Source organism: Podarcis cretensis (assembly GCF_951804945.1).
Source record: "Podarcis cretensis genome assembly, chromosome: 14".
In the NCBI taxonomy this organism is placed as follows: Eukaryota; Metazoa; Chordata; class Lepidosauria; order Squamata; family Lacertidae; genus Podarcis; species Podarcis cretensis.
In genome coordinates, this window is record NC_137183.1 from 29,029,708 (window position 1) to 29,053,100 (window position 23,393).

Below are 23,393 nucleotides of genomic sequence, written 5' to 3' on the forward strand. Positions count from 1 at the left end.
CTAGATTTCCTAATTCAGTAGGCTCTTATGTGTTGGATATTTTATGGTATTTCAATATTTCATTTTAAGCCACTCTGAAGTGCAGAGAATAAATCTCCTCCTCATCTTCATATGCCAATGCTCTATGGTTCTTCATTTCTTCTCCCAAATCCACAGTCAAACTCGCTTCCCCCAAGCAGCCCATAGTCTCAGTGAGGGATAGGAAACACTCAGCAACAATAACACAGAAGATAAAACTTTATTGATATGTAGTGTGGGAGAGAGAATAAAAATACACAAAATGCCTCCCAGAAAAAAGGAGAGTTACAATACCCAAACTGTCAGGATTAGTATATCAAAACCAATCAGTTACTGTCCAGTTGTTTTTGGTAAAGAAAATACTGCTGATAAAAAGAGCACAAAGAACACTTGGTGAACTGGGTTCCCCCACCCCAGGGCCCTTCTTCAGAAAGAGGCAGTGACTGGTAGTTAACAGCAGGGTGTGTTCACTGATGTCCTCTGCAGATTCTGAAGTCCTGCCCCAAGGCTACCCAGTTAATGTTCATGCCCTTCTGGGGAGTTCAGGACATAAGATGCCCCTTTTGGCCTCTCAGTGGAGACGGCCAGCTCTGCAACAAGGAGACAATCCTGCCCCTAGGAAGGGCGGCTTATGCTTGCAAGCCAATTAATGATGTTGAGAGTCAAGTGCCTGCTATCTGCAAATCTGGAAAGTGAAGGCAACTGGGCTTGGCTTGCTTCATGGTTGGAGGCACTGGTTTCTCAAGCATGTGCAACATGTGCTAAGAGGCAAGGCAACCTGCAGCAAGCTCTGCCTCCAGGAATGGATGTCAGGTGGGAATGGTGGAGGAAGGAGACACCACCCTGTGGGAGTAAGCAACGGCGCATGCGCTCTGCCTGAACAGTTTCCCAGCAGCAAGCAGGTTTGCCTGGAGATTATTCCCAGCTCTGCAAAGTACAACCGCCAAACTGGCATTTCTCTAAAACAACCCCCTTTTAAATATTTTTTCCGTTTCAAAAGTTTCCGTTTCTTCTTCCAGCAACCCAGGTTTCTGCTTTCAGAATTATTGCACATTTACTTAAAACAAACTATCAAGCCTTGTAGTGTTTATTTGTTGAAACAAACACACACACACACTAAGCTGAGTTACACCTCTCATCCTAACTACACTTCTCCCTGCATAAATAAAAGCCACCGTAGTGATTTATAGTACATAAATTTACAAAACAATAGTATTTAAAACGGAAGAAAGCATCTTAAGAAGTCACTACGAAATTGAATGTCAGTCAAATCCAGCTCATGAGGAGGCTTATTGAGTGATCTACACTTTTTGCATATAGGGAGAAAAGGTCTAGGGGCTCAATCCAACCAAGTCATACTCAGAGCAGACCCACCAGAGTTAATTGACTTCAACGAGTCCACTATGAATACATGACTGGATGAATACAAGCTCCTTCAGGCACAACACCCACCAGGGACATTATCTTGCACCCGGGGATGTCCAAAAGGATCACTGGGCTTTGCATGAGAACATGGGATTCTCATGGACTTGTTCCCTAGGAAGGTTGGCTGGGAGGTGCTGGCAGCCACTCCAAGAGACACAGGTGACGCTAGCCAGCTAGCTGCCAGGCCAAAGGGGAGGGGCCACACAATTTTCACAGAGAAACCAGTACATGGAGGAAAATTTGCTTGCTCCTATGTGAAGCTGCAACCACCAGTGGTCACCTTTCCAGGAGAGGCTGCCTCTTTCCTTGGCACGAGGTTCAATGAGCCTTTTCAAGCTCAGCCATTGGTAAGAACAAGTGACCCCTCCCTCCCAGCTTGCAAAAGACAGCTGGGCCAAATACACTAGGAGTAAAAAAGCAAATGGGATCACAAGGTCATCTTAAAAAGCAGGAGGCACGTGTGTTCGTCTCCTTGTTTTTGCAAATGTTTGCTCTGAGTTTTCTCTTTTTTTCCCGACACCACTACACCTTTTTTTTAATTGCAGGAAATGTCCTTTGCTTCTGAAAACAAGATGGAGAATTCTCTAAAACAAACGTGAGGCTGCTGCATTTCAAGATAAGGCAATAGCTTTTCATTCACGTCTTCCTCAGCCCTGCTGCTCTTGAAACTATGCGTAAATCAGTAACAAAGAATCTGTGAAAAAATATCTCTTATAAAAAACACGCAAAACCGTTTGTAGGAGATGGGTTTTTTTGCTCATGAAGACAGAACTAGAAAGGCACGACTCCTTCTTAAAATGATTTAAGAAGATGCAACTCGGCCAGCCAAGCTGCAACGATTCGGAGCGTGGCCCTTGCAGCCTCCTTGACCGCTTGTTTCGCCTGACTGGGCTAGAAATACAGTCAACCTGATACAGACCCCGAAAAATCGCCCCTGGGTATAATCCATTCAGAAAAGAAGAAGAGTTACAAGATTTTGGCCACACTGACTTGGTTTGGGGCCCCCACTTTTGTTCACACTTTGCAGTCGAGTGAGAGTGGGTTTTGTTTGGACAGGAAAAGAGCAAAGAGGGGTTTTCTTTCCCGATGTTTTATAACATTTACGTTGTCAATCCGACATTCAGAAGAACTTTGCTTTTGTCATCATTTTGACTACCCAGATATCTAAACCGCAGGCATTTCACCTTTCAAATTCTAAGTTTAGTAGGCAAACAATTAATAGCCCCTTTGCTTTGTTTAAAAAATCGGGACTGTGTAAATATAGCCCTTTTTTCTGGATCAAAGCAGGAAGGAAGGTGTGCTTTCATAGCTGTAGGCGCCTTCAGACCAACAGCATGACACCCCCTTCCCACCCCGACCCCCACCCCTAACAAACAAGCCCTTGCCGCATGCGGATGATCTGGAGTAAGGCAGCTTGGACGTCTTCATCCATGTGACCCTGAAAAACAAAGAGGAGAGCTGCAGAAAACACGGCAGAACTTGGAACTTTTCGGTGACTTTTCAGTTGCAGTGACAAAACCTGTAGATCCCAAGTGGGTGAATTTTGTTATTGTGTTACTATCTTCCTTAGTGAGTTGTGCAAACTGCTATTCTGAATAATGGTTTTTCTAGGGTAGGGCAGTACTGGGGATGAGTTTATGGAACCAAGGAGGAGCTTGCCCCAAAAGCTTTGGGAACTACTGTCCTAAACTATTCACTGGCTCTGGCTGATCACAGAAGGGAGCAGTGGGTAGCGAGAGACGTCCCTCCAACCCCAGTAAGCTGTTCCTACTGAGTAAGAGAAACTGTGGCGGAACAAACAACACAGGCAAGCTGTGGAACATGCCCCCCACCCCTCCATGCTGCCTCCCTTGAAGATTTATCTAAGGCAGGCTCAGCAGGCATCAGTCAAAAAGGGTGCGAAAAGATCACCGCCCAACACAGCAGGCGGCAGCAAAAGCAGAACACGTACCTGCACAGCACTGAGAAGGTGCGTCCGATATATTGAGATGACCTCCTGGTGCTGCCTCTCAGCATCCTAGGATAAAAAAGCACACCTGGTCATTCCCCGGAGTTACATTCTCAAAGTTTAGTCTGCTTCGCTAGCCCCCTTGGGGAAGGGCTGTGGTTTACGGCAGGCAGAAGGTCCCCAGCTCAATCGCAACGGCATCTCCAGGTAAGGGTGGGAGAGACTGCCTGCCAGAAACCCTGGAGAGCCACTGCTGCCAGTCAGTGTAGACAATACTGGGCTAGGTGGGCTGATGGTCTGACTCCATCAGGCAGTTTCCCATATTTCCTAGTCTTGGAGAGAGGCACAGCATTACAGGGATGCTGGCACCCTACTTCTAAGGCCAACAAAAACCCCTTCATTTCCTAAGACGCCATGCCAGGCATTGAGCTGGGAAGCAGAGCTCACGCCATCCGTTCTGCTCTATCAGGCCTCCTCTCCCCTCAACTGCCATCTGGGGGCAGCCATTGCCTCAGACTGCTGCCGTGGGAGAGCTTTGCTGATTGCCCAGCTCCATCAAGCACCTCCTGCCCCTGAACTGTGCCAGCCAGCCATTATAGGAACAACTGTTCAGAAACTGGTGCCAGAGTTCAGGGTTTTTGTTTTCCTCTTCCCTCCGTGTTCCTTTTCCCTTGTGTGTCATTTATTTTTTAGACAGTAAGCCTGCAGGTAGGGACTGTCTCGCTTTGACTTTATGTAAGGCTGAAGAGTCAGGAACAAAGGTTCTAAGTAAATGCATAATAAATAAATTGCCCGCACACTTTCCAGCTTAGCTTTGCAACCGCAAAGAACAGAAAAAACTTTTTTTAAAAAATGGAAGCAAAGGTTATTTGACCTTAAACTGTTTGCCAGCATCATGCAAGACCACAGCTCAAGGATGGTCACCACACCCAGATATGCTGTCCTCGCCTCGCCCCCAAGCACCAGAACCCTGATCAATGAGAGAAGTTTCAGCTACCACCTGACGGCTGCAGTTCACTACTTACGGCCAGCTGCTGCTGAAGGGTTTTCACCTGCGTCTGGAGCACTTCGACCTGCTGGCTCTGTCGCTTTGTGGGGAGGCCGCTGTTGTACGTAAGCTGAGAGAGACCGTTAAGGGCCTGTTTTAGCCGCTCCACATCATTAAGTAGCTCAGTTATCTTCAAGAGAGACATTGCCAAAGTTCAAACGGTAAGCCTTTCCTCTGCGGTTCCTCAGCAACATCTACTACAGGGATGGGGAGCTTGTGGCCTGACAGATATTTGGATGGCTACAACTCTCAACATCCCTGACCACTGGCTGTGCTGGCTGCAGGGGCTGATGGGAGATGGAGTCCAGCAGCACCTGGAGAGCCACAGAGGTTTCCCATCCCAGAATTACACTTGTGTGATCAAAGCAAAAAAAGAGGTTGAAAGCTGCTTGCTTCCAACCTGTATTCTGCCCTGCCTGGAGCAGAGCCAAGCAAGCAACAGAAAGATCACCAAAACCATGGCCCTTTGCTGGGGGCTGGGGCTGGGGGGGGGACAACAATGTGCTATGATACCCCAAAGTCCCCAAAATTCAAGTCACCAGTTTGCATGGAAACAAGGACTGTCTCGGGGCCAGGAGCTGTGCATGGATGCACATTGCAAAGGTCTATTAAGGAGGAAAAACCAGGGTTGTCAAAGCGCAGCACACACATTGTTTTGTCTGAGCTAGAGTGGCAAGAAGGTGGCTGTGCTTGAAGCAGTTCAGAACTTCACTACTTCTATTATCATTATTAATCTGCTCTTCCCCACCACAGAACACAGGCTGGTGCACAATACGATAAATGCAAGACGGCAAAAATAACTAAAATATGGATAATTTAAAACATAGGCTTTTGAACTAACCAACAGGAAAGAAGCCCGTTTTGAATTCCCAATGAGCTGAAAGCCACAGGCAGCACCTCATCAGATCAACCAGCTCTGCAGGTCTGCCTCTCATGCAAGGAAATCATGAATTCATTGTTATTTATTTTATACAATCATAGAGTTGGAAGGGACCCTGAGGATCATCTAGTCCAACCCCCTGCAATGCAGGAATATGCAGTTGTCCCATACAGGGATCAAACCTGCAACCTTGGCGCTATCAGCACCATGCTCTAACCAACTGAGCTATCATGTCTGAATCCATTTCCAATGCGGCTTAAAGGGTGCAGCCCACCCCCACTTCAACCAATCAGCCTGCATTTAGCTTCCAAGTTGATTTGGGCAGGATTTGGAGGTTGTCTGCATCTACTACAGGACCACCTTCACTAGCCTGGAGCCTTATGTTTTGGACTACAACACCCATCAGCCACAGCTGGCAAGGCCGTACATCCCTGGGGCTGATGGGAGTTGCAGTCCAAAACACTCAGAAGGCCTAGTCTGGCAAAGGCTGCAGTGCAGCAGTTCTTCCAGGCCTACCTGCTCCCCCAGCTAATGTCAGAAGCTAGTCCAAGCGCTGCCTCTCCCACCAAGGGATTCATTATCCTCTGCTTTGTGCCTTATATGATGCAAGCCGGCCTTTAGCCTACTGAGTCCGCCCCCGTGCCCAACTCACCTTGTTGTCTTTGGCTTCCACTTGCTTTGCGGACTCCTGGATCCTTTTCTGCAGCTCTGCGATGGTGCTCAGGGACTTGTCGCACCTCTCCTTCTGGTCCTTGATCTCCTGCTCAATGCTGAAGTTCCTGGACTGCAGGGGCTCCTTCTTGTCCTTGGTGGGCGCCTCCTCCATCCTGGCTTGCTGGGCTGCCTCCAGCTTCCGGCTGAGCTCGGCCAGCTTCTCGGCCATGCTGCCTACTTGCCCTTCCAGCTTGCTCTTCACCATCTTGTGCTCCGCCATCCCAACCACCTCTCGGCTCTCCAGCTCCCACAAGGCTTCTTTGGCGCTCTGGATTTCAGACTGCAGCTTGGCAACCTTCTCTGCCCTCTCCTGGCTCTCTCCCTCCTTCTCTCTTAAGGCGGATTTCGCAGCAGATGCTTCCCTCTCCAAGCCTTCCTTGATGCGGAGGTGCTCGGCTAGAGGCACAGAGGCGGCCTTGAGATCCGCCATCTCCTGCTGCAGCTCCTGGGATTTCTGCACCTCCTGCTGGCAGCTGGCCTCCTTGCTGCTCAGCTCCCCTTTCAGCTCTTCGATGGTGCGGCCGAGCTGCCTCTCCAGGGCTTCCACCTGCTCCAGTGGGACGTATTGGCCGTGGAGGCGGCTCTCTGCTTCGCGGGCCTCGGAGCGTTGCCGGGCGCTCTCCTCCTGAAGCCGCTCCTTCTCACACTGGATCTCGGCAAACTTCTGCTGCAGCTCGCACAACTGCTTGTTGAGGCCGTCCATCTTGCTGGCAAACATGCGCTCCATTTCGTGCGACTTCTCTGCCAGGACATAGTTCTGCTGCAAGTCGTTCTGGACGCTCAGGAGCCTGGCCTTCAGCTTCTCGTTCTCCTGGCTGTATTTCTTACCTTCCTCCTCTCTCTCTCGGCGCTGCTCCCTCTCCTTCTGCAGCTGGCTCCTCAGTTCTTTTGCCGTCTCCTCAAAGCAACGCTCCTTCTCTTCGAAACTGGCAAGGGGGGCATATTTGGACTTGATGCATTCCTGGATCATGTCAAGCTCCTTCTTCTGGGCCTTGATCTCAGCATGCAACTGGGCCACCTCCTCTTGCTTCGCCTGGTATTTTGCCTGCAATTTGGAACTGTTCTCCTGCAGCTCCTGAATGTTTTTGTGGAGGGCGGCGACTTTTGCCTCATGCTCCCGTGCGTTTATGTATTCGCCTCCTTGCACTTGGCTTTGCAGCATTCGCAGCTTCCTCTTCAGGGTCCCGTTCTCATCGCTCACCCTCACAAACTCTTGCTTGACACTTTCCATTTTGTCCTTCAGCTCCAACAGCTCTTGGCCCGTCCTTTCGAGAGTGCTGTTCAGCACCGCCTTGACCTCCTCGTGAGTAGCCACCGGCACGTACTGCTCTTCCATGGTCTCTTGAAGAGTGGCATTTTTGGACGCAAACTCGGATGCCTTGGCTTGCTGCTCCCTGTACTTTTGGCTGAGCTCGGCGAGTTGCCGCTCCAGGCCGGCCGTGGTTAGCTTCAAGGCTCCCATCTCCTTCTCGTGCTTCTCCCGGGGGATGTAAGCCGCCTGGAGCTGGCCAACCGTCTCCTTCAAGCGGAGGTTTTCCGCCAGCAGCTTCTCCGCCTCTGTGCTGTGCTTCTGACACTTCTCTTTGCTCTCCGCCAGCTTCTTGTTCAGCTCCCCAACCGTGACGTCGCTCGCCCGCTTCACCTCCTCGCTGATCTTCAAAGGCACGTACTGGCTCTTCATCTCGCTCTGGAGGGCCTCCACTTGCTGCTTCAGCAGGCTGTGGCCTGCCTTGGCCTTCTCCGCCTCCGCCTGCCAGGCCTGGTTCTGGTGCTTCAGCTCCGCCTGCACTCGCTCCAGCTCCCTGGCCTTCTGCTCATACCTGACCTTCAGCTGCTTGTGCTCCTCTGGCCTCACATACTGGGCAAACTGGCCTCTCTGGCCCTCCAGCTCTGCCCTCAGCCCCTGAGCCTCCGTGCGCAGCTTCTGCTGCTCCGCCTCCGCCTCTGCCAACCTCCGTGCCTTCTCCTCCACTTCGCCTGAGAGCGAGCTCTTCACTTTCTCCAGCTTCTCCGCCAGCTTGGCCGCCGCCTCCTTCAGCTGACCCTCTGCCTCGCAGGCCCTCCTCTCCCGTTTCTCATGCTCCATCTTCAACATGCTCAGCTCCCTCTGCAGTTTCTTGTTGTCATCCACCAGCCTGGCCTCGTCCCTGCGGAACTCCTCCACCAACAGCTCGTTCTGCTTCAGCTGGTTCCTCAGCTTGCCCACCTCAGCCGAGGCCCCCTCGTACTTGGCCTTGGTGTCCTTCAGCTGCTCCTTCAGCTCCTCCACCGCCTTGCTGCCGGTAGCCGCCACCTCGCTTGTCAGGTGGTCCTTCAGGGCCAGGAAGTGCGTCTGCATCTGCTTCACTTTCCCTTCCGAGTCAAACATCCTCTTCTGCACGTCCTTCAAAGCGTCTTCCAGCTGCTTGATCTGCTGGTCCGACTCCTGCTTTGTTCTCTCGCACTCCGCTGCCAGCGCTTTGCACTCTGCCACCTTGTGGGAGAGCTCCAGCTGCAGCCTGCTCACCTCCCCTCGGGCCGCATCGTAGCAGCTCCTCAGGTTGCCCAGCTCCCGTTTCAGAGCTTCTGCCTCGGAGGCAGCAGGAGACAGGCTTGGGCTCAGGATCTCCAGGGGCCTCACCATGGATCTACTCTGGAGGGCAGCTGGCGCTGAGGCAGGGGCCTGCTAGAAAACAAGGAGACGGACTTCTTAAGACTCCAGAGAGGGGCTTCTACCAACACACACACACACACACACACACCCCTCTTTAACTAGCTTTTATGTAGGGCAGCATTTCCCAAACCTGGGTCTCCAGCTGTTTTTGGACTACAATTCCCATCATTCCTGACCGCTGGTGTTGCGAGCTAGGGATGATGGGAGTTGTAGTCCAAAAACAGCTGGAGACCCATGTTTGGGAAACACGGATGTATGGCATTAGAGCTTCCCTACAGCTCAATGGCAGAGTACATGTGTCTTGTGTACGGAAGGCCCAGGCCCATTCTCCAACATCTCCAGTTCAAAGGTAAGTAGATCTCAGATAAGTGGGCTGCACAAAGCCTCTGGGGGGTCACTGCCATTTGACGTTAGGGATACGGAGCAGACAGACAATAGGCTCATCCCGGAAGATCCTTAAGGGCTTCCTCTGCTCCATTAACACATTTTGACTGTGTAATGGATCTGTCACAGATCACAGTAACTGAGTTACTAAGCTGAGGGCAGAAGCTCAATTTATCTTGCTAATGGGGCAATTGCAACAAGCCTCCCGCTTTCCGCTGATTCCCAGCCAAATAAGTGTGACATCCAAGTAATGGATGAGCCTGTTGTTCATTTCGCTGGCTCTGCCAGAGGACAGTTGCTGGCCCACACCTTCCATTTCTGTGTAGAACACAGCAAGGCTCCCACAGGAGAAGGGACACGGAGCAACTGGACACCATGACGGCATTGTGGAGCCCCAAGAGACGGCCCAGTGACCAGGTGCACCAAGGGCATTTTAACATGCTCAACATCATAGGAAAAGTAGCCACATTGCAGATGCCCACATGGCATTCCCAAATGCACGAACGAGCCAACAAATTGGAGTACCTGTGGTTCTGCAGAATACGTGGAACCCTGCTTCAGCAAAACATCTTCTTTCCCTACAGAAAGACAAAATAAAGAGCTTGTTCAATCTAACCTGACAAAGTACAAATCTGCTATATGTTTAGAAGGTGGAACTCAGCCTGCACTATTAAAAGTTAAACAGACAGCTGCTTCCTGCAAGGCCCTGTAGCCAGGAGCTGAGGAGCTGGGATGTCATAGAAAGCAGGGACACCCCCACTGCTGAGGGTCAAGGGAACCAGGCCTCAGGGCAGCATCTATGGAAAGGGAATGGAGAGGCAAGAGAACCACAGAGGCTGGAGGACCACAGAGCAGCAGGCTGATTGGGGCCAACCAAAACTATAAATCTCTCTGGTCCTGAAAGCACAAGATCTAAGGCAAGGTGGGGAATCTCTTTCAGCTCAAGGGTCACATTGGCAACCGTGTGGGTGGGGCCAGAGGAAAAAGCAGGTGGGCAACAGATGTAGTTGACTTTTGTACTGTCTGTTATCTGCATTCCACCCGCACAAAAGTCAAGAGATTTACTCACTGACACACACATCCCTCTCCAACCCTAATCCAAACAAGCAAGAGGAATTATCTCACACCAAGGTCACCTCCCAGCCAGACAAAAGCACTTGAGGAGGGGGCAGAGCATTGTCAGGGAGGGGTTGGCTTGGGTCAAAGAGTTGTGGCCAGGGGAGGGGGATGTCCTAAGGAGAGCCCTGTGAGCGAGGCAGAGAGGCCTGGACAGCCACATTCGATCCCTAGGTCTGAGGTTCTCCATTCCTGCTCTATATCATCATTATTATTAAATTTATGAATGGGACATATGTCCCAAGGTAATTTACACACAGGGCAGCTTACAACATTAACAGGTATGGTCAATGAACTTTATAGCCCTGCTGCTTCCGTATGTCCCCAAATTACCCACTTTCACTTGACTGCCACAACTGCAGATAGAAGGGCACAAAAACTCCACAATGTTAGCGCTCAATTCCCTTTCTAAACGAGGTATCAAGGAACAGCAATACTCACTGTTACCAAAACTGTTTCCAGATCCCCCGTGGTCACCCTGAAATCAAAACACACAGACTTTGGTTCAGAGAGATAACAGATTAACCGTTCACAAGGGTTCAGGTTTTCAGAATGAAACTATTTTTTTCATAGTCTTAATCCAGAGAACTTTCCTGAAATGGATATGATACTTAATACCTTCAAAGAATAACAGAATTGTAGATTTGGGAGGGATCCTGAGGGTATTCTAGTCCAACCCCCTGTAATGCAGAAATCTCAACTAAAGCATGCATGACTCATGGCCACTCAACCTCTCCTTAAAAAACAATCTTGCTCTATCTTCCACACGACAGACCTCCAGATATTTGAAGATGGGCAACATATCCCCTCCCCATCTTCTCTTCTCCAGGCTAAACATACCCAGCTCCTTCAACCATTCCTCATAAGGCTTAATTTCCAAACCCTGGATCATGGTCACCCTCTTCTGCAGACCTTCCAGTAGAGTCTGTGCAAGAGTGGACTGAGCCCTGTAGCTATAGCCTTGTCACCCAATAACACGGCTCCCAGTTCCTGCTAACTTAGTGGAGGGCTGCTTGAAACGGAAACTGGCTTCCCCACCAAAGGGTGAACGTACCTCATAGAATCTCAGCTTTGACTTCAGAGCTTCAAGCATCCGTGAACTTTCTTCCTGCTGCTTCTCCTTTGCTGTCAGCAGCCTCCTGAGCTCATCTTTCTGAAAGTGAACAACAAATCAACATGGAACATACTGGTAATGTTTAAGCACTAAGAAATATGAATATGGAAATCCTGCAGGACAGAAACATGACACTTTCCAGCCTACCGTAGCTTACAGAAAAATAGGAAGCTGTTTTATATAGAGTAATATAGGAGAACCATTGGTCCATCTAGCTCAGTGCTGCCTACACTGACTGGCAGCAGCTGCTCTCCTGGATTTCAAGCAGGACTCTCTCTCAACTCTACCTGGAAATGCTGTCAGAGGTGAACCTGGGACGTTCTGCATCCAAGACAGATGCTCTACCCCTGAGCTGCAGTCCTTCCCCTGTAGATCTGATCCATGCACACAAGCATACCCTCCTTTCTGGATTCAGCCTGCAAGGAAGGTTAGCCCCCATGACTCTTGCACTGGCTTTAGGGAGTGGTATGAGCAGATCTTATAGTGGGTACGGTGGATGCCAAACATGTTATCAGAACTGACCCCAAAAGCAAAGTTCCCTTCCTTCCTTTTTCATTTCAAATCAAATGTTCAGTTGTTGTTTAAGAGAGATGGAAGAATTTTTCCCCTCAGGTTCAGATTTCTCAACAAATAAGTTTAGGGTGGGGAAAAATAAAGATTTTTTCTTTACCTCGCTTTCGAGATCATCTGCGACCATTTGCTCCTGCAAAGAACAGAAACAGCCATTGGAATTGTATCTTGATTTATATTGTTATATAACATTGTCAGCAGGAAACCTGGCCAACCTCATTCAGTATACCAGTCTGTAAAATGGGGATAAAGGCAAACAAATGCACCGTAAACCCATGAACACACCAGCCCATAAATGCACCAGATCACCCTGGAAGGGCCCTCTGAGCTGCTGTCATTGCAAACTGTGTTCCATTACCTCATTCAGCTGCAGCTGCAGACCATTGATTCTGTCCAATAGAATCCGGTGCTCCTGCTGGATCTCCCTTAGCCTGCCTTTCAAGTCTTCATTCTCTCTTTCTAATTCCTTAAAACAGGGGACATTTTAAAACTGAGATCAGTTATCTCCTGCAGCATTAAAGCAACTGATGGATAAAATTAGGGAAATGGAGCAATTCCAATTTTAATGCACACCTCCCAAATTCACATACTCCCTAACCAAAAACACAGCTATCCTCTGAAATATACACTTCTCTGCATTCTGTGACACAAGTTTTCTTGCAAGATCACCTTACCCCATATAAACTCACTCAACCATTTTGATCTGCAGAACTGGCACTGTTATAGGTGCCACCCGTTCTGCATTTTTAAGAACTCCATCTTTAAGTGTGGCAGCACCTACACGCTGGACCTCCCTGCCTATTGACATCAGCTATGTGCCTTCACTGTAATCTTTCCGGTGCCTGCTGAAAGCATTTATACACAAGGCCAGGGTTTAGAAAGCTGGTGCAACTTTGTCTGTTTTTAGTTTATTGTTATTTGAACTTTCTGAAAGTCTAAAATTTTTCTTAATGCTTCTTACTGATAATTTTATTGATTTAGCTTTTTTACAAACCACTTTTAAGTTTTTTTCTTTTTACAATCAAGCAGTGTATAATTTTTTTAAAGAAAGAAAAGTCTCCAGTCGATCAGTGCGTACAGAAAAGTACATATTAGGGAAAACAACTTACAAAGATGCTTTATATCAAGGTGAATTGCTTGCAAAGATTTGTATATTAATAGAAACACACATGAACTCTCATGCAGACTTTTAAAAAAATTAATAAACTAATGTGGAAAATGGGGCAAACTGAACAAGACAACTGCTACTGACGGATTTGTCCACCCCTAGATGTAACAAATCAAAGTAAATTCTAACAACAACCACTAGTGGGCACCCTTCCTAAATATGGCAGGTGGCCAGTAACAGCCCTCTTTCCTTATCCACATACTTAAGAGGCCATCAGCACTTCAAACGGCTGCTTATCTCCAGCCTGTCAACAGCTGAAAAACCAGCTCTTAGAGATGCTTAAAGTGTTTTTCCTCTGACTTGGATATGCCAGACACTGAACTGCTCAGCCCACACACCATAGACAGATGTGCTTAGCTCAAAAACAGGCAGCTTTTCTTACACTCAAACAAAAAAAGGGGAAAAGCTATCATGGTAACCAGTAATGGACCATGCCAAGCATGTCTTCATATTTCATAGAGCAGCCTTCCCGAACCCAATGCCCTCTAGATATTTTGGACTGTAATTCCCATCATCCCTGGCTGTGCTGGCTCAGGCTGATGGGAGTTGTAGTCCAAAACATCTGGAGGGAACCAGGTTGGGGAAGGCTGGACCAGTTAAAGCTACAAACAACATGAGAAGGGTAGGAGGAGAAACAAGACAGCACCAAAATGGGTCCTCATCCAGATCTCACATTCTCACTTAATTTTCTCCAAGCGAGCATTTGTACTATGCAAACAAGAACCTAAACAGCCACGTTTTGCTCAGAGTAGACCCACTGAAATGGACCTAAGCTAGCCATCGCCATAGATTTCAATGGGTTTGCTCTGAATGATCCATGAGGATCCCAGCACAGCTCATTTACATTTACTTGTTCCTATCATCCATTTGCTTTTGTGCCACACCTCTGCAACTTTGAAAAGAACCTGAAAAGCTGGAATCCCACACTTCTTTCAGCGTTTTCTCAAACCTGCTCGCTTGAGAGCATCCCACACAAAGCCCAAATATCTCCCTTCACCTGTACATTCCGGTGTTCCTTCTGATGCGTCTTGAAGCTCATGTCCTCTAAGGCATTTGGTTGACTCCATTTTGGAAGCATGTTGGTCACCTGTTGTGCAGCATTGAAACACAGAATTGTCAGAGGAAGTAAGAGACGCATATGAACTGTGCTAGCAAAAGCAGCAGAAGTGTAAGAGATCCATCAGTCACATTAATCTCAGAAAGCTATCGAGTCTTGGAGGCAAACAGCAGCCCAGAAGGTGGCGAAGATGGCAGGCCTTGCTCATTTTGAGGAGGCTGACAAACATACCCAGACGCTTACATCTTTTCCTGAGGCCCTTCTCCAGGTCCTGCCTCTGAAGGAGACTCAGAGGGTGATGACAAAAGAAGGGGGCCTTTTCAGGTGTGGCTCCCCATCTGTGGACTGCTCTCCTCAGCAAGGTCTGCCTGCCACCTTCGTTGACATCTTTTCAGCACCAAGTAAAGACTTATCTTCTTTCCCAGGCTTTTAATGGACTAAGATGAAGTTGTTTTGCTACTTGTGTGCTGCCAAAGCTTTCTCTGGTGGCTATAGGGATTGGTTTGTGCTGTTTTCATAGTGTAATATATTCATATTTATCCTTTAATTGTGCTTTAAGTCACTTGGAGACCTTCCGGTAACAAGCAACTAACAAGTGAAATCATATTATTATAATTAGCATCATTAGGGATGGATGAGAGGTCAATAAGGCAAGACTTTTCCTAGAAAGCAGAAACTCCCCCTGAATAAATATTAAGTAGGCAGGACCTATCTTGGTTATGAACTTGCAACAACACATATGAAAATATGCAGAATCCTCACCTTGAGATGAGGCTGTCCTTTCTTCATGACTTCGTAACTTGCTAAAAAAAAAGAAAATAATAATTTGTTTTCTGTTTAGACATTCCAAGCAGATGATTAGACAAAATGCAACACTCTTTCCAAGGGAGTCCATTCCACTGTCAAACAGCTCTTACTATCAGAAAGTTCTTCCTAATGTGTGGTCAGAATCTGCTTTCTTGTAATTTCAACCCATTGGTTCAGGCCCTATCCTTCAGAGCAGCAGAAAACAAGTTTGCTCCATCCTCCATGTGACAGGCTTTCAGATATTTCAAGATAGCTACCACATCGTGTCACAGTACGATCCCCAACAATGGGTAGCAATTGAGTGCAGACTGTCACAAAGAGAGATCCCAAAGGCCAGTCTCCAGCCTATCACAAATAAAACTCAAAAGCTGTCCACTCCGGGCTTTACAGCAACTTCTCATGCCTCAAACTGGAACCAGACATGTGAGGAGATAAATATTCTTCATTTCTTTTCAATCACCCGCTCCTCAACTCCAAGGAAAGGTAACATACCTTTGTTAGACTCCTCCATGGCAGCCTTTATCAGAGCCAAGATTTCAACGCTATCACCAATCCTTGCATAGTAAGAGCAGTCATGGCCAAGGGCATCCACCAAAGTGACGTCCGCACCATTTTTGAGCAAAACCTCCACAGCATCCTTGCAGCCATATTCACAGCCTAACATCAGAGATGTCCTGAGGATGGAAGAAGAAGCCACATGGGAACATGAGGAGTCTTGTGGAGATGGTACATGCAATGGTGGGCTCTGTGGAACAATCACTATGCTTTTTCTTTTCATCCGCTTGCATTAATATCCCCAACTCTGCAAAACTGTGGGCAAAGAGGCTCCCAGTATGCAAACAGGCGCAATAAAACAGTTCACACAACAAACCAGGCATGTGGTGATGTGTAGTCAGTGTGGCGTAATGGTTGGAGACCAGAGTTCGAATCCCCACTCAGCCACAAAGCTTAATGGGTGGCCTTGGGCCAGAAACCATCTCATAGCCTAACCTACCTCACAGGGTTGTTGTGAGAATTAAATGGGGAGGTGGAGAACCATGTACACCACCTTGAGCTCCTTGGAAGAAAAAGTGGTATATTCATGTAATAAACAGTAGTACAAGTCGGGAAGATGAAAAATGCACCTGAAAAATTTCCATCAACTCAAAAACTCTCTCACATTCCATTGGTCTAATACTCCTACAGTAGATCATCCCACAAATGATCACAATGAGATTTTTCTTTTCTTCTTTTTCACAACACGTTTGAGACTTGAGATGCTTTTTTTTCTGAAATGCTATCTGCTATTTATTTACCAGTGGCTCGCTGACAGAGGTATCCTTGTTTAAGCAGCTGTAGTTTGAACAAACCACCATTTTCTACACTGAACCATAACAGTAAACTATGGTTTGTTCCACCCAGGAATGGAACCTTTAAACCTCTTCCCCCTTGGTCACAGAGGGATGCGGGAAGAGCATAGAGGTCCAAGATTCATCTAGGCTCATGTACGTAATATTAAACCATGATTTGCGGTGATATCTGAACCAGGCCAGAATGTGGGCAGGTTATCTGTCAATTGCCAAACTGATGGCACTGTATTAGTAAATAAATAAATGAAGCAGTCAGAATTTTGCTATCTTTGAAGAAATTCCACCACTTCGGATCAACACACCCCAAGCTTGTGTCCATAAGTTTCATTGTTTGAATTCCCAGAGAGTGTTCTTTGGAAAGCATACAGACACATCACCCACGGGGGGCTAAATGGATGCATTACCGGTTCTGTTTGTCTCTTGCATTGACATCAGCGCCCCTGTCGAGCAGAAGTTGACATATGGCTGGACGGCACATCTGAGTGGCTAGCACCAGAGGCGTCCTCCCGTCCTAGAGAGAAGGGGCAGGAAAACATTACAAAGGAAGGGTAAAATGAACTTGACCAATCCTGGGGAAGGACCCTGAAAGGGGTCTGCATGAGACTTACTGCATCTCTGGCATTCACCAAGGCTCCATGGTCACACAGTAACTGGATGCTGGATGAACAATCTGACATCGCTTTGGGAGACAGAAGGACATCACATCATTAGTAAATGGATCACTTCGCTACTGGTGGGCTATTTATACATTGTCAGATTTCTATGAATGGCTGCGTCTTTAAGATCTAGAAGCCACAACCGTTCTAACGACAAATGTCCAACCAGGGAACAGCAATTGCTTTTTAATTAAAAAGGGCCAATATGCCAGTATCTTCCATGCTTTACTCATTGCACCTGAACTCCAGCCCTGCAAGAAAAGCCTGTGTGTTGTTAGTGGCTCATCTAACCCAACTACACCTTTATCAGTTGCCTGAGGCGCAGAGATAGTGTGGAAGAGAACCTAGCCTCTCCCTAAAAGCTTCTCCTAACTGGTGGTCTGGAAGAGGAACATCAATCACTGGGGGGGGGTGGTAATTGGATTGTTTTTGTTTTATTGTGTATTTTGTGTTCTCATTGTGAATTTTTATGTTCGGAACAACTCTATGATCTTTGGGCAAAGGGCAGTAGACAAATTTAATAAATAAATATTAAAATAAGAAGTTTGCAGCTAGCCCTTCCCAATGTGGGGGGCGTCCAGATGTGTGCGTCATATGATGCTGGAGCTGATGGGAGTCATAGTCTAAAACATCAAGACAACAAATTGGGAGAGGCTGTCCCAGCCACATGTGGAAATTGAGCAGCTATTCATATGCCTTGCCAAACACGGTCCTTCTCAAGGCGTTAGGAGAAATTGCTCAAGGAAGGAAACTCCCTTACCTGCATCATGAAGAGCAGTGCGACCCTGAAGATCCACATTTTCTGTAGGGCAGTTGTACTATGGGAACAGCCAAAGACATTTCATGAATACTGTTATTACTATTAGTTATTATCGTTGTCGCTGTTAAATTTATTACCTGCCCTTCACCAGCAGGCCACAGGGCAGGTTACAACCATTTAAAATTCAGCTTTAAAAACAGCTAAAACAAATCACTGTCCCAAGAATATGGAAAAGACCTGCAATTTATTTATTCTAACATTTATGGTTAAGGGTTCCTAATAGTGGCAGCACTCTCATGATGAAAATATTTCAAGAAACATTTAAATGAGATTCAGCTCCAGAATGTTAAATGTGCTGTTCAGCTTTGCAGATCTATTATTATTATTATTATTATTATTATTATTATTATTATTATTAATTTATTAGGGTTTTTTAAAAAACAAAAATAACTCAAAGTGACTTACAACAATAAGTAAATCACACATGCATTAAAACCAGCATAAAACAAAATGGGGGGAATCTAAAATGCATTCATATTTTTAAAATAAAACATCCCATCTACTGAAGGAGGCCAGAGATAATTAAAAGAAAGGAGTCAGAACATATAGTGGCTGTGCTGTACTGTAGATATCATACCTAACCTAATAATCTGGGAGGCATAACAAAGGAAGCTTCCTTATATAGAGTCAGACCTTGATCCACCCAGCACAGTATTGCCTACACCAGCTTTCTCCAACTAGCTTCCCTTCTGATGCTTAAGATTCCCATCATTCCTATTAACAGGCTGGAGCTGATGGGAGAGACAATGTAAGAACACCTGGCTTTGGGAGCCTAGCCTACACTGACTGGGAGAGGTTCTCCAGAGTTTCAGAGAGCAACCTTTTCCCAGGAGATGTCAGGTGATGAACATGGGAGCTTCTGTATGCTGTGAGCTATGGATCCTTCCCCATAAATCTTTATGAAACAGAAAGCTTCATACACACAGAGGAATTACCTGCTTATATCTATCCTAGCACAAAGATTCTCAGTTTTCTGCTTGTTTCTTCAGATTTCTTCAACATCCCAATTTGAAAATAACAAGGTTCAGGGTGATCAAAACCTTATTAGATTTTTGGCCATTCCTGCACCAACATTTGGGTTAAGGTGTCCAAACAGCGGCAGCTATAACGTGATGGGAATATTTCAAGGGACGACACACACAGAGAAAGGAAAAAAGCTTTGCTGTCATGGTTTCCCCTCACCCCCTACCCTGCCTTTTACATGCAACACTTAAACAATTTGTCAAACATACAGTACCTGCAACAATTTTTGCAGACAGAGTGCATGCCCATATTTCGCAGCAAGGTGCAGACCGTTCCTTCCTAGAGAGGTCAAAGTGACAAGGAAATGCAGAATGGAATCATGAAAGACATGCCAGAACATTCATTCAGTGTCTACCACAGACCCATACACACAGAGATGGGTTGTGTGCTGCACATAGCTTGAGTTGAAATACTGACCATGATGTACCGTATTTTTCGCTCTATAGGACGCACTTTTCCCCCTCCAAAAATGAAGGGGAAATGTGTGTGCGTCCTATGGAGTGAATGCAGGCTCCTTGGCTTCAGCGATAGCAACGCCAAGCCTCCGAAGCGCAGAGGGAGAGCTCCCCCCGCGCTCCGGAGGCTTCGCGTTGCTTTCGCTGAAGCCACCTGAAGCCCCCAGAGTGCAGCGCAAACACCCGCTGCGCTCCGGGGGCTTCAGGCAGCTATCCGCAAGCCTTTGGAGCACAGCAGGAGTTCCCACCGCGCTCCGAAGGCTTGCAGATAGCCGCCTGAAGCCTGGAGAGTGAGAGGAGTCGGTGCACACCGATCACTCTTGCTCTCCAGGCTTCGCTTCGCTGGAGAGGCGCTGCCCAGTTTTCCCTCTCTGTGCAGCGCCCCTTCAGTGAAGCGGGAGGAGAAATGGAAGGGGCTCCGTTTCTCCTGCCGCTTCGCTGAAGGGGCACTGAGCAGAGAGGGGGAGAATTTTTTTTCCTGTTCTCCCCCTCCTATGGTCCGGTGCGTCCTATAGAGCGAAAAATACGGTAATTACTGTATTTTATACATCAATTCACAAGGGATGGAAAGACAATGGATTATTTTAAGTCAATCTACCTTGAAGAGTGACCCAGTTTAGACCCTTCCATGATGTCTCAACTTCCCCATGGCTGCCAACAGCAAACCCTCACCACAACCCCAGGGATGTAATCGGCAAAAAGGTGGCTGGGAACCCAACAGGGACACTGATACACATCTAAGAAGCTAGTTCACAACAACCCCTTTCCATATTCACTCAGCAAGTTTGAGCAATACATGAAAACATTGGCCCAACATCTTCTACAATCTCTCTTTAGGAGGATCTTATCAGAGAGACAACCCTCTTATTTTAAACAAGGACTCATACCTGCCGCATCAGTAGCTACAATGTCAACCCCGTGTACAAGAATGGCATTCAGACAATCAAGATTCCCTTTGGCAGCTACAACATGGAACCTAAACAAAGCAAAACAGGAAAATGTCTGTGTAATGTTTACATATACAAGGTTACAATTAAAATGTTGCAAGTGCACTGAATTTACTCTTAGCCTAACCTGCCTCACAGGAGTGTTATGAGGATAAAATGTGGAAGAAGAGAATTATGTACACCACCTTCACCTCACTGGAGGAAAGATGGGATGCAAATGTAGTAAATTATGATTATTATTATCATCATCATCAACACCACCACCACCACCACCACCGCTATCTATCTATCTATCTATCTATCTATTTCCCACCCTTCATCCTATGATCCCAGGGAGGTTATAACATTAAAACACAACTATAAATATAAATGGGATAAGTAAATGTGAGCTGAAAAGTCTCTTAGAGCCCTCAGGATCTATTAGCTTCTGGGGGTGAACCAATTTAATAGGCCACCACCCTTATAGAGAAACAAGAAGAGGCTGACAGAAATTTAAACCTCATCAGGAAATGGCCTTACCATGGCAAAAGCCTTCTTTAAACACACACACACACAGACACACACACACACATCCCACTTTCAGATCTCCCCATCCTCCTCCTGCCTCACACAGAAAACCATACCAAGCATCTCCTGCTATGTCCCGTGGGCCAATAACGTGTTGGGGCCATAAAGTCCTGAACAGCTCTGGATCTGGCGGCACCAGAAGGACACTCATCCAAGGGGTTTCTGGATGTCTTGGTCTCAATGTGCAGTGCAATCCTACACAAGTTTAGTCTCAATTAGGACCTTTTGGGATTTAATGGGATTTACTCCTGGGTTAAGCGAGTAAAGGACTGCAGTTCAAATCTTCCAACAGGAGAACAATCTTTTAGAACAAGCCTTCTAAAATCTTTACCCCAGTTTGTATCTGGGATTTGAATTGGTTTTATGTATGTACTGTTGTTGTTTTAAACTGTTTTTGTATTTATAATTGGGTGATTTCTAAACTGTTCTTTTTATTGTTGCGAATTCTTTAACTGTGTTAATATGCATAACTGTTGTATATATGCTATATTATAAATTGCTTTGGGATACCTCACATAAAACAATTCATAAAATGAGTGAAGAAGAAGAAGAGGAAGAAGAATGTGCAACAGTTAAACCCTAATGGAAAGGCAATCTTTGAGCAGCCAGATAGAATGTAGGTTAACCCTGGATTTCTGTTTTTCAGTCTGCTGAGAATGCACAAACTCAGAGATTTCTGTAATTCTCAGCAATCCTTACAACAGCCCTGTGAAGCTGACCATTGTTATCTCCATACAGTGGTACCTTGGGTTACATACGCTTCAGGTTACAGACTCCGCTAACCCAGAAATAGTGCTTCAGGTTAAGAACTTTGCTTCAGGATGAGAACAGAAATCGTGCTCCGGTGGCGCAGCAGCAGCAGGAGGCCCCATTAGCTAAAGTGGTGCTTCAGGTTAAGAACAGTTTCAGGTTAAGAACAGACCTCCGGAACAAATTAAGTACGTAACCAGAGGTACCACTGTATTAGAATAAAGGGGCTGAGGTGCTGGCTTGCTCAACACCAACGAGTGAGCTCATGGCTAGGCTGAGAAGCCACATCTCTGGATGTTGGTTCCAGAGAGTGAGAAGCTGTGCCTGAATGCCTCTGACCTCTGGCTTTCATCTTGGAAACTCTTGGGGGTATGCAGGCTGTGACCTACAACCACCCAGACAAGTCACTCACCACAAAGCATCCAATACAAGGCTCACAGAATAACCCTAGCATTAAATGTCCTCACCGCTTACCATTTAAGACAGCAAACAGCTTTGTGCAGTAACTTGAGACTGCCATTCAAACCTTCTCCGGATTGGCTCCTGAGAAGCTTCTGAAGTTACCACAAATATCTCCCCTTTTATTATGTGCGCACACAGGAGTTCAGAGAGTGAAACAAAAAGGGACCCAGGAGTGGGACAGACACCACACAAGTAATACAAACCGCATGGGAAAGACCCAGGCCTTTTATTCTCGTCTGGAGCAAGTTTGGAACCAAACCACAAACACACCCTGCAACCTAGACAGATTTTTTTGAATCAACCAGGCAGAGACCACCCAATTACTTGCTTCTGGATCAGCTGCATATTACTGTGTCAAGGAAAACAATTCATCTCAAACAGCTTTCATAGTGCCTTCCAGTTGCTGTTGGACTACAGCTCCCATCAGCGCCAGCCAGCATGGCCCAAGGTTGGGGGTGGTCAGAGCTGTAGTCCAGTAACATCTGGAGGGCCCCCAGGTTTCCCCTCCACTAAACCACATGTTTACCCAGTTCAGCATGACATCCAAACATGCCCTGTATGTGTGGAAGCATAAAATGCTCTTCCGCAGGATACAGGTCCCAACAGCTTTCTGTTTATTTAAAACATTTCTATGGCACCTTTCCAAGGCTCAGGGAGGCTTACAGGAAATAAGCACTAGGCAGATAAGAGCCAACAGAAACAACAGTGCCCCTCTCAAAAATTTGGAAGGGGCCAGGAAGATCAAAGGCAAAAAAGACACATCTAAGCAGCCCTCCTCCAAGGGGTGGGTGGGCTACAAACTTGGTGGGAGGTGGGCAGAGCAGCTGAGGTCAAAACCCCGACTTCTACTCACGCAGATCTTCCTTCCACATCGAGTTTGGTGGGGTTTACGCCCTTCTTGGCAAGGACAGACGAGATCTTTTCCACGTCGCCCCGTTCAGCAGCTTTCATCAAGCGATCATCGTACTTGTTCCAGTCTGCAGTTAACTGTTCAAAGAATGCGGGAGAAATGTTTTCAGTGTACAGTGGTGCAAATCCCTCAGAAATACGAGCAAAAATGCCTGTTTCCCATAGAGGATAAAGTGGGGGAGGGGGAGAAGTGTTATTCATCTGCCATCCATGTAGCTGGAAGGGAAAATCCCTTAAGAAACGGAAGCCAAGGAAAGCTGCTTCTGGGCTTTAACGAAACAAAAAACTGAAGGAGCTTGGTTTCACATATTATTGTGTCAGTTTAATACGGGAAGTACTTAAGAAAAATCCAAACACTGAGAAAACCATGAAGGATTCATGCCTTTTGCATCCCATTATTAACTGGCATGCAATGTTATTCTCACGAAATAAGATAATAGGATATTTGCAGCACCTTTCTGCAGTTCAGTGTATACTTGAATGTGCTTAGAGATGCAGAAGATCTCAGCTCAATGGGCAGCTTCACTTAAACAACGATCAGAGGAATGGGTTA

General features: G+C 46.8%; 1 protein-coding gene across 5 annotated transcripts in view; it reads right to left on the reverse strand.

Moving 5' to 3' along the window:
• Nucleotides 1–219: 219 nt before the first annotated feature.
• UACA (uveal autoantigen with coiled-coil domains and ankyrin repeats) overlaps nt 220–23,393 on the reverse strand; it is a 51,473-nt gene continuing 28,299 nt past the window's right edge. For 3 of the 5 annotated variants that reach the window (XM_079952996.1, XM_079952998.1, XM_079953000.1), the window contains exons 2-19: nt 22,785–22,918; nt 20,093–20,181; nt 18,965–19,029; nt 17,668–17,725; nt 16,860–16,930; nt 16,656–16,762; nt 15,395–15,576; nt 14,858–14,898; nt 14,036–14,125; nt 12,229–12,336; nt 11,971–12,003; nt 11,241–11,339; nt 10,628–10,664; nt 9,596–9,648; nt 5,972–8,698; nt 4,417–4,569; nt 3,395–3,460; nt 220–2,881 (exon numbers count right to left, since the gene is read on the reverse strand). In XM_079952996.1, coding sequence (XP_079809122.1) covers nt 2,810–2,881; nt 3,395–3,460; nt 4,417–4,569; nt 5,972–8,698; nt 9,596–9,648; nt 10,628–10,664; nt 11,241–11,339; nt 11,971–12,003; nt 12,229–12,336; nt 14,036–14,125; nt 14,858–14,898; nt 15,395–15,576; nt 16,656–16,762; nt 16,860–16,930; nt 17,668–17,725; nt 18,965–19,029; nt 20,093–20,181; nt 22,785–22,918 — 4,185 coding nt within the window. In that variant the 3' untranslated portion in view covers nt 220–2,809. The remainder of the gene's footprint in view (nt 2,882–3,394; nt 3,461–4,416; nt 4,570–5,971; nt 8,699–9,595; nt 9,649–10,627; nt 10,665–11,240; nt 11,340–11,970; nt 12,004–12,228; nt 12,337–14,035; nt 14,126–14,857; nt 14,899–15,394; nt 15,577–16,655; nt 16,763–16,859; nt 16,931–17,667; nt 17,726–18,964; nt 19,030–20,092; nt 20,182–22,784; nt 22,919–23,393) is intronic. The other 2 variants (XM_079952999.1, XM_079952997.1) reach the window with 2 other exon arrangements.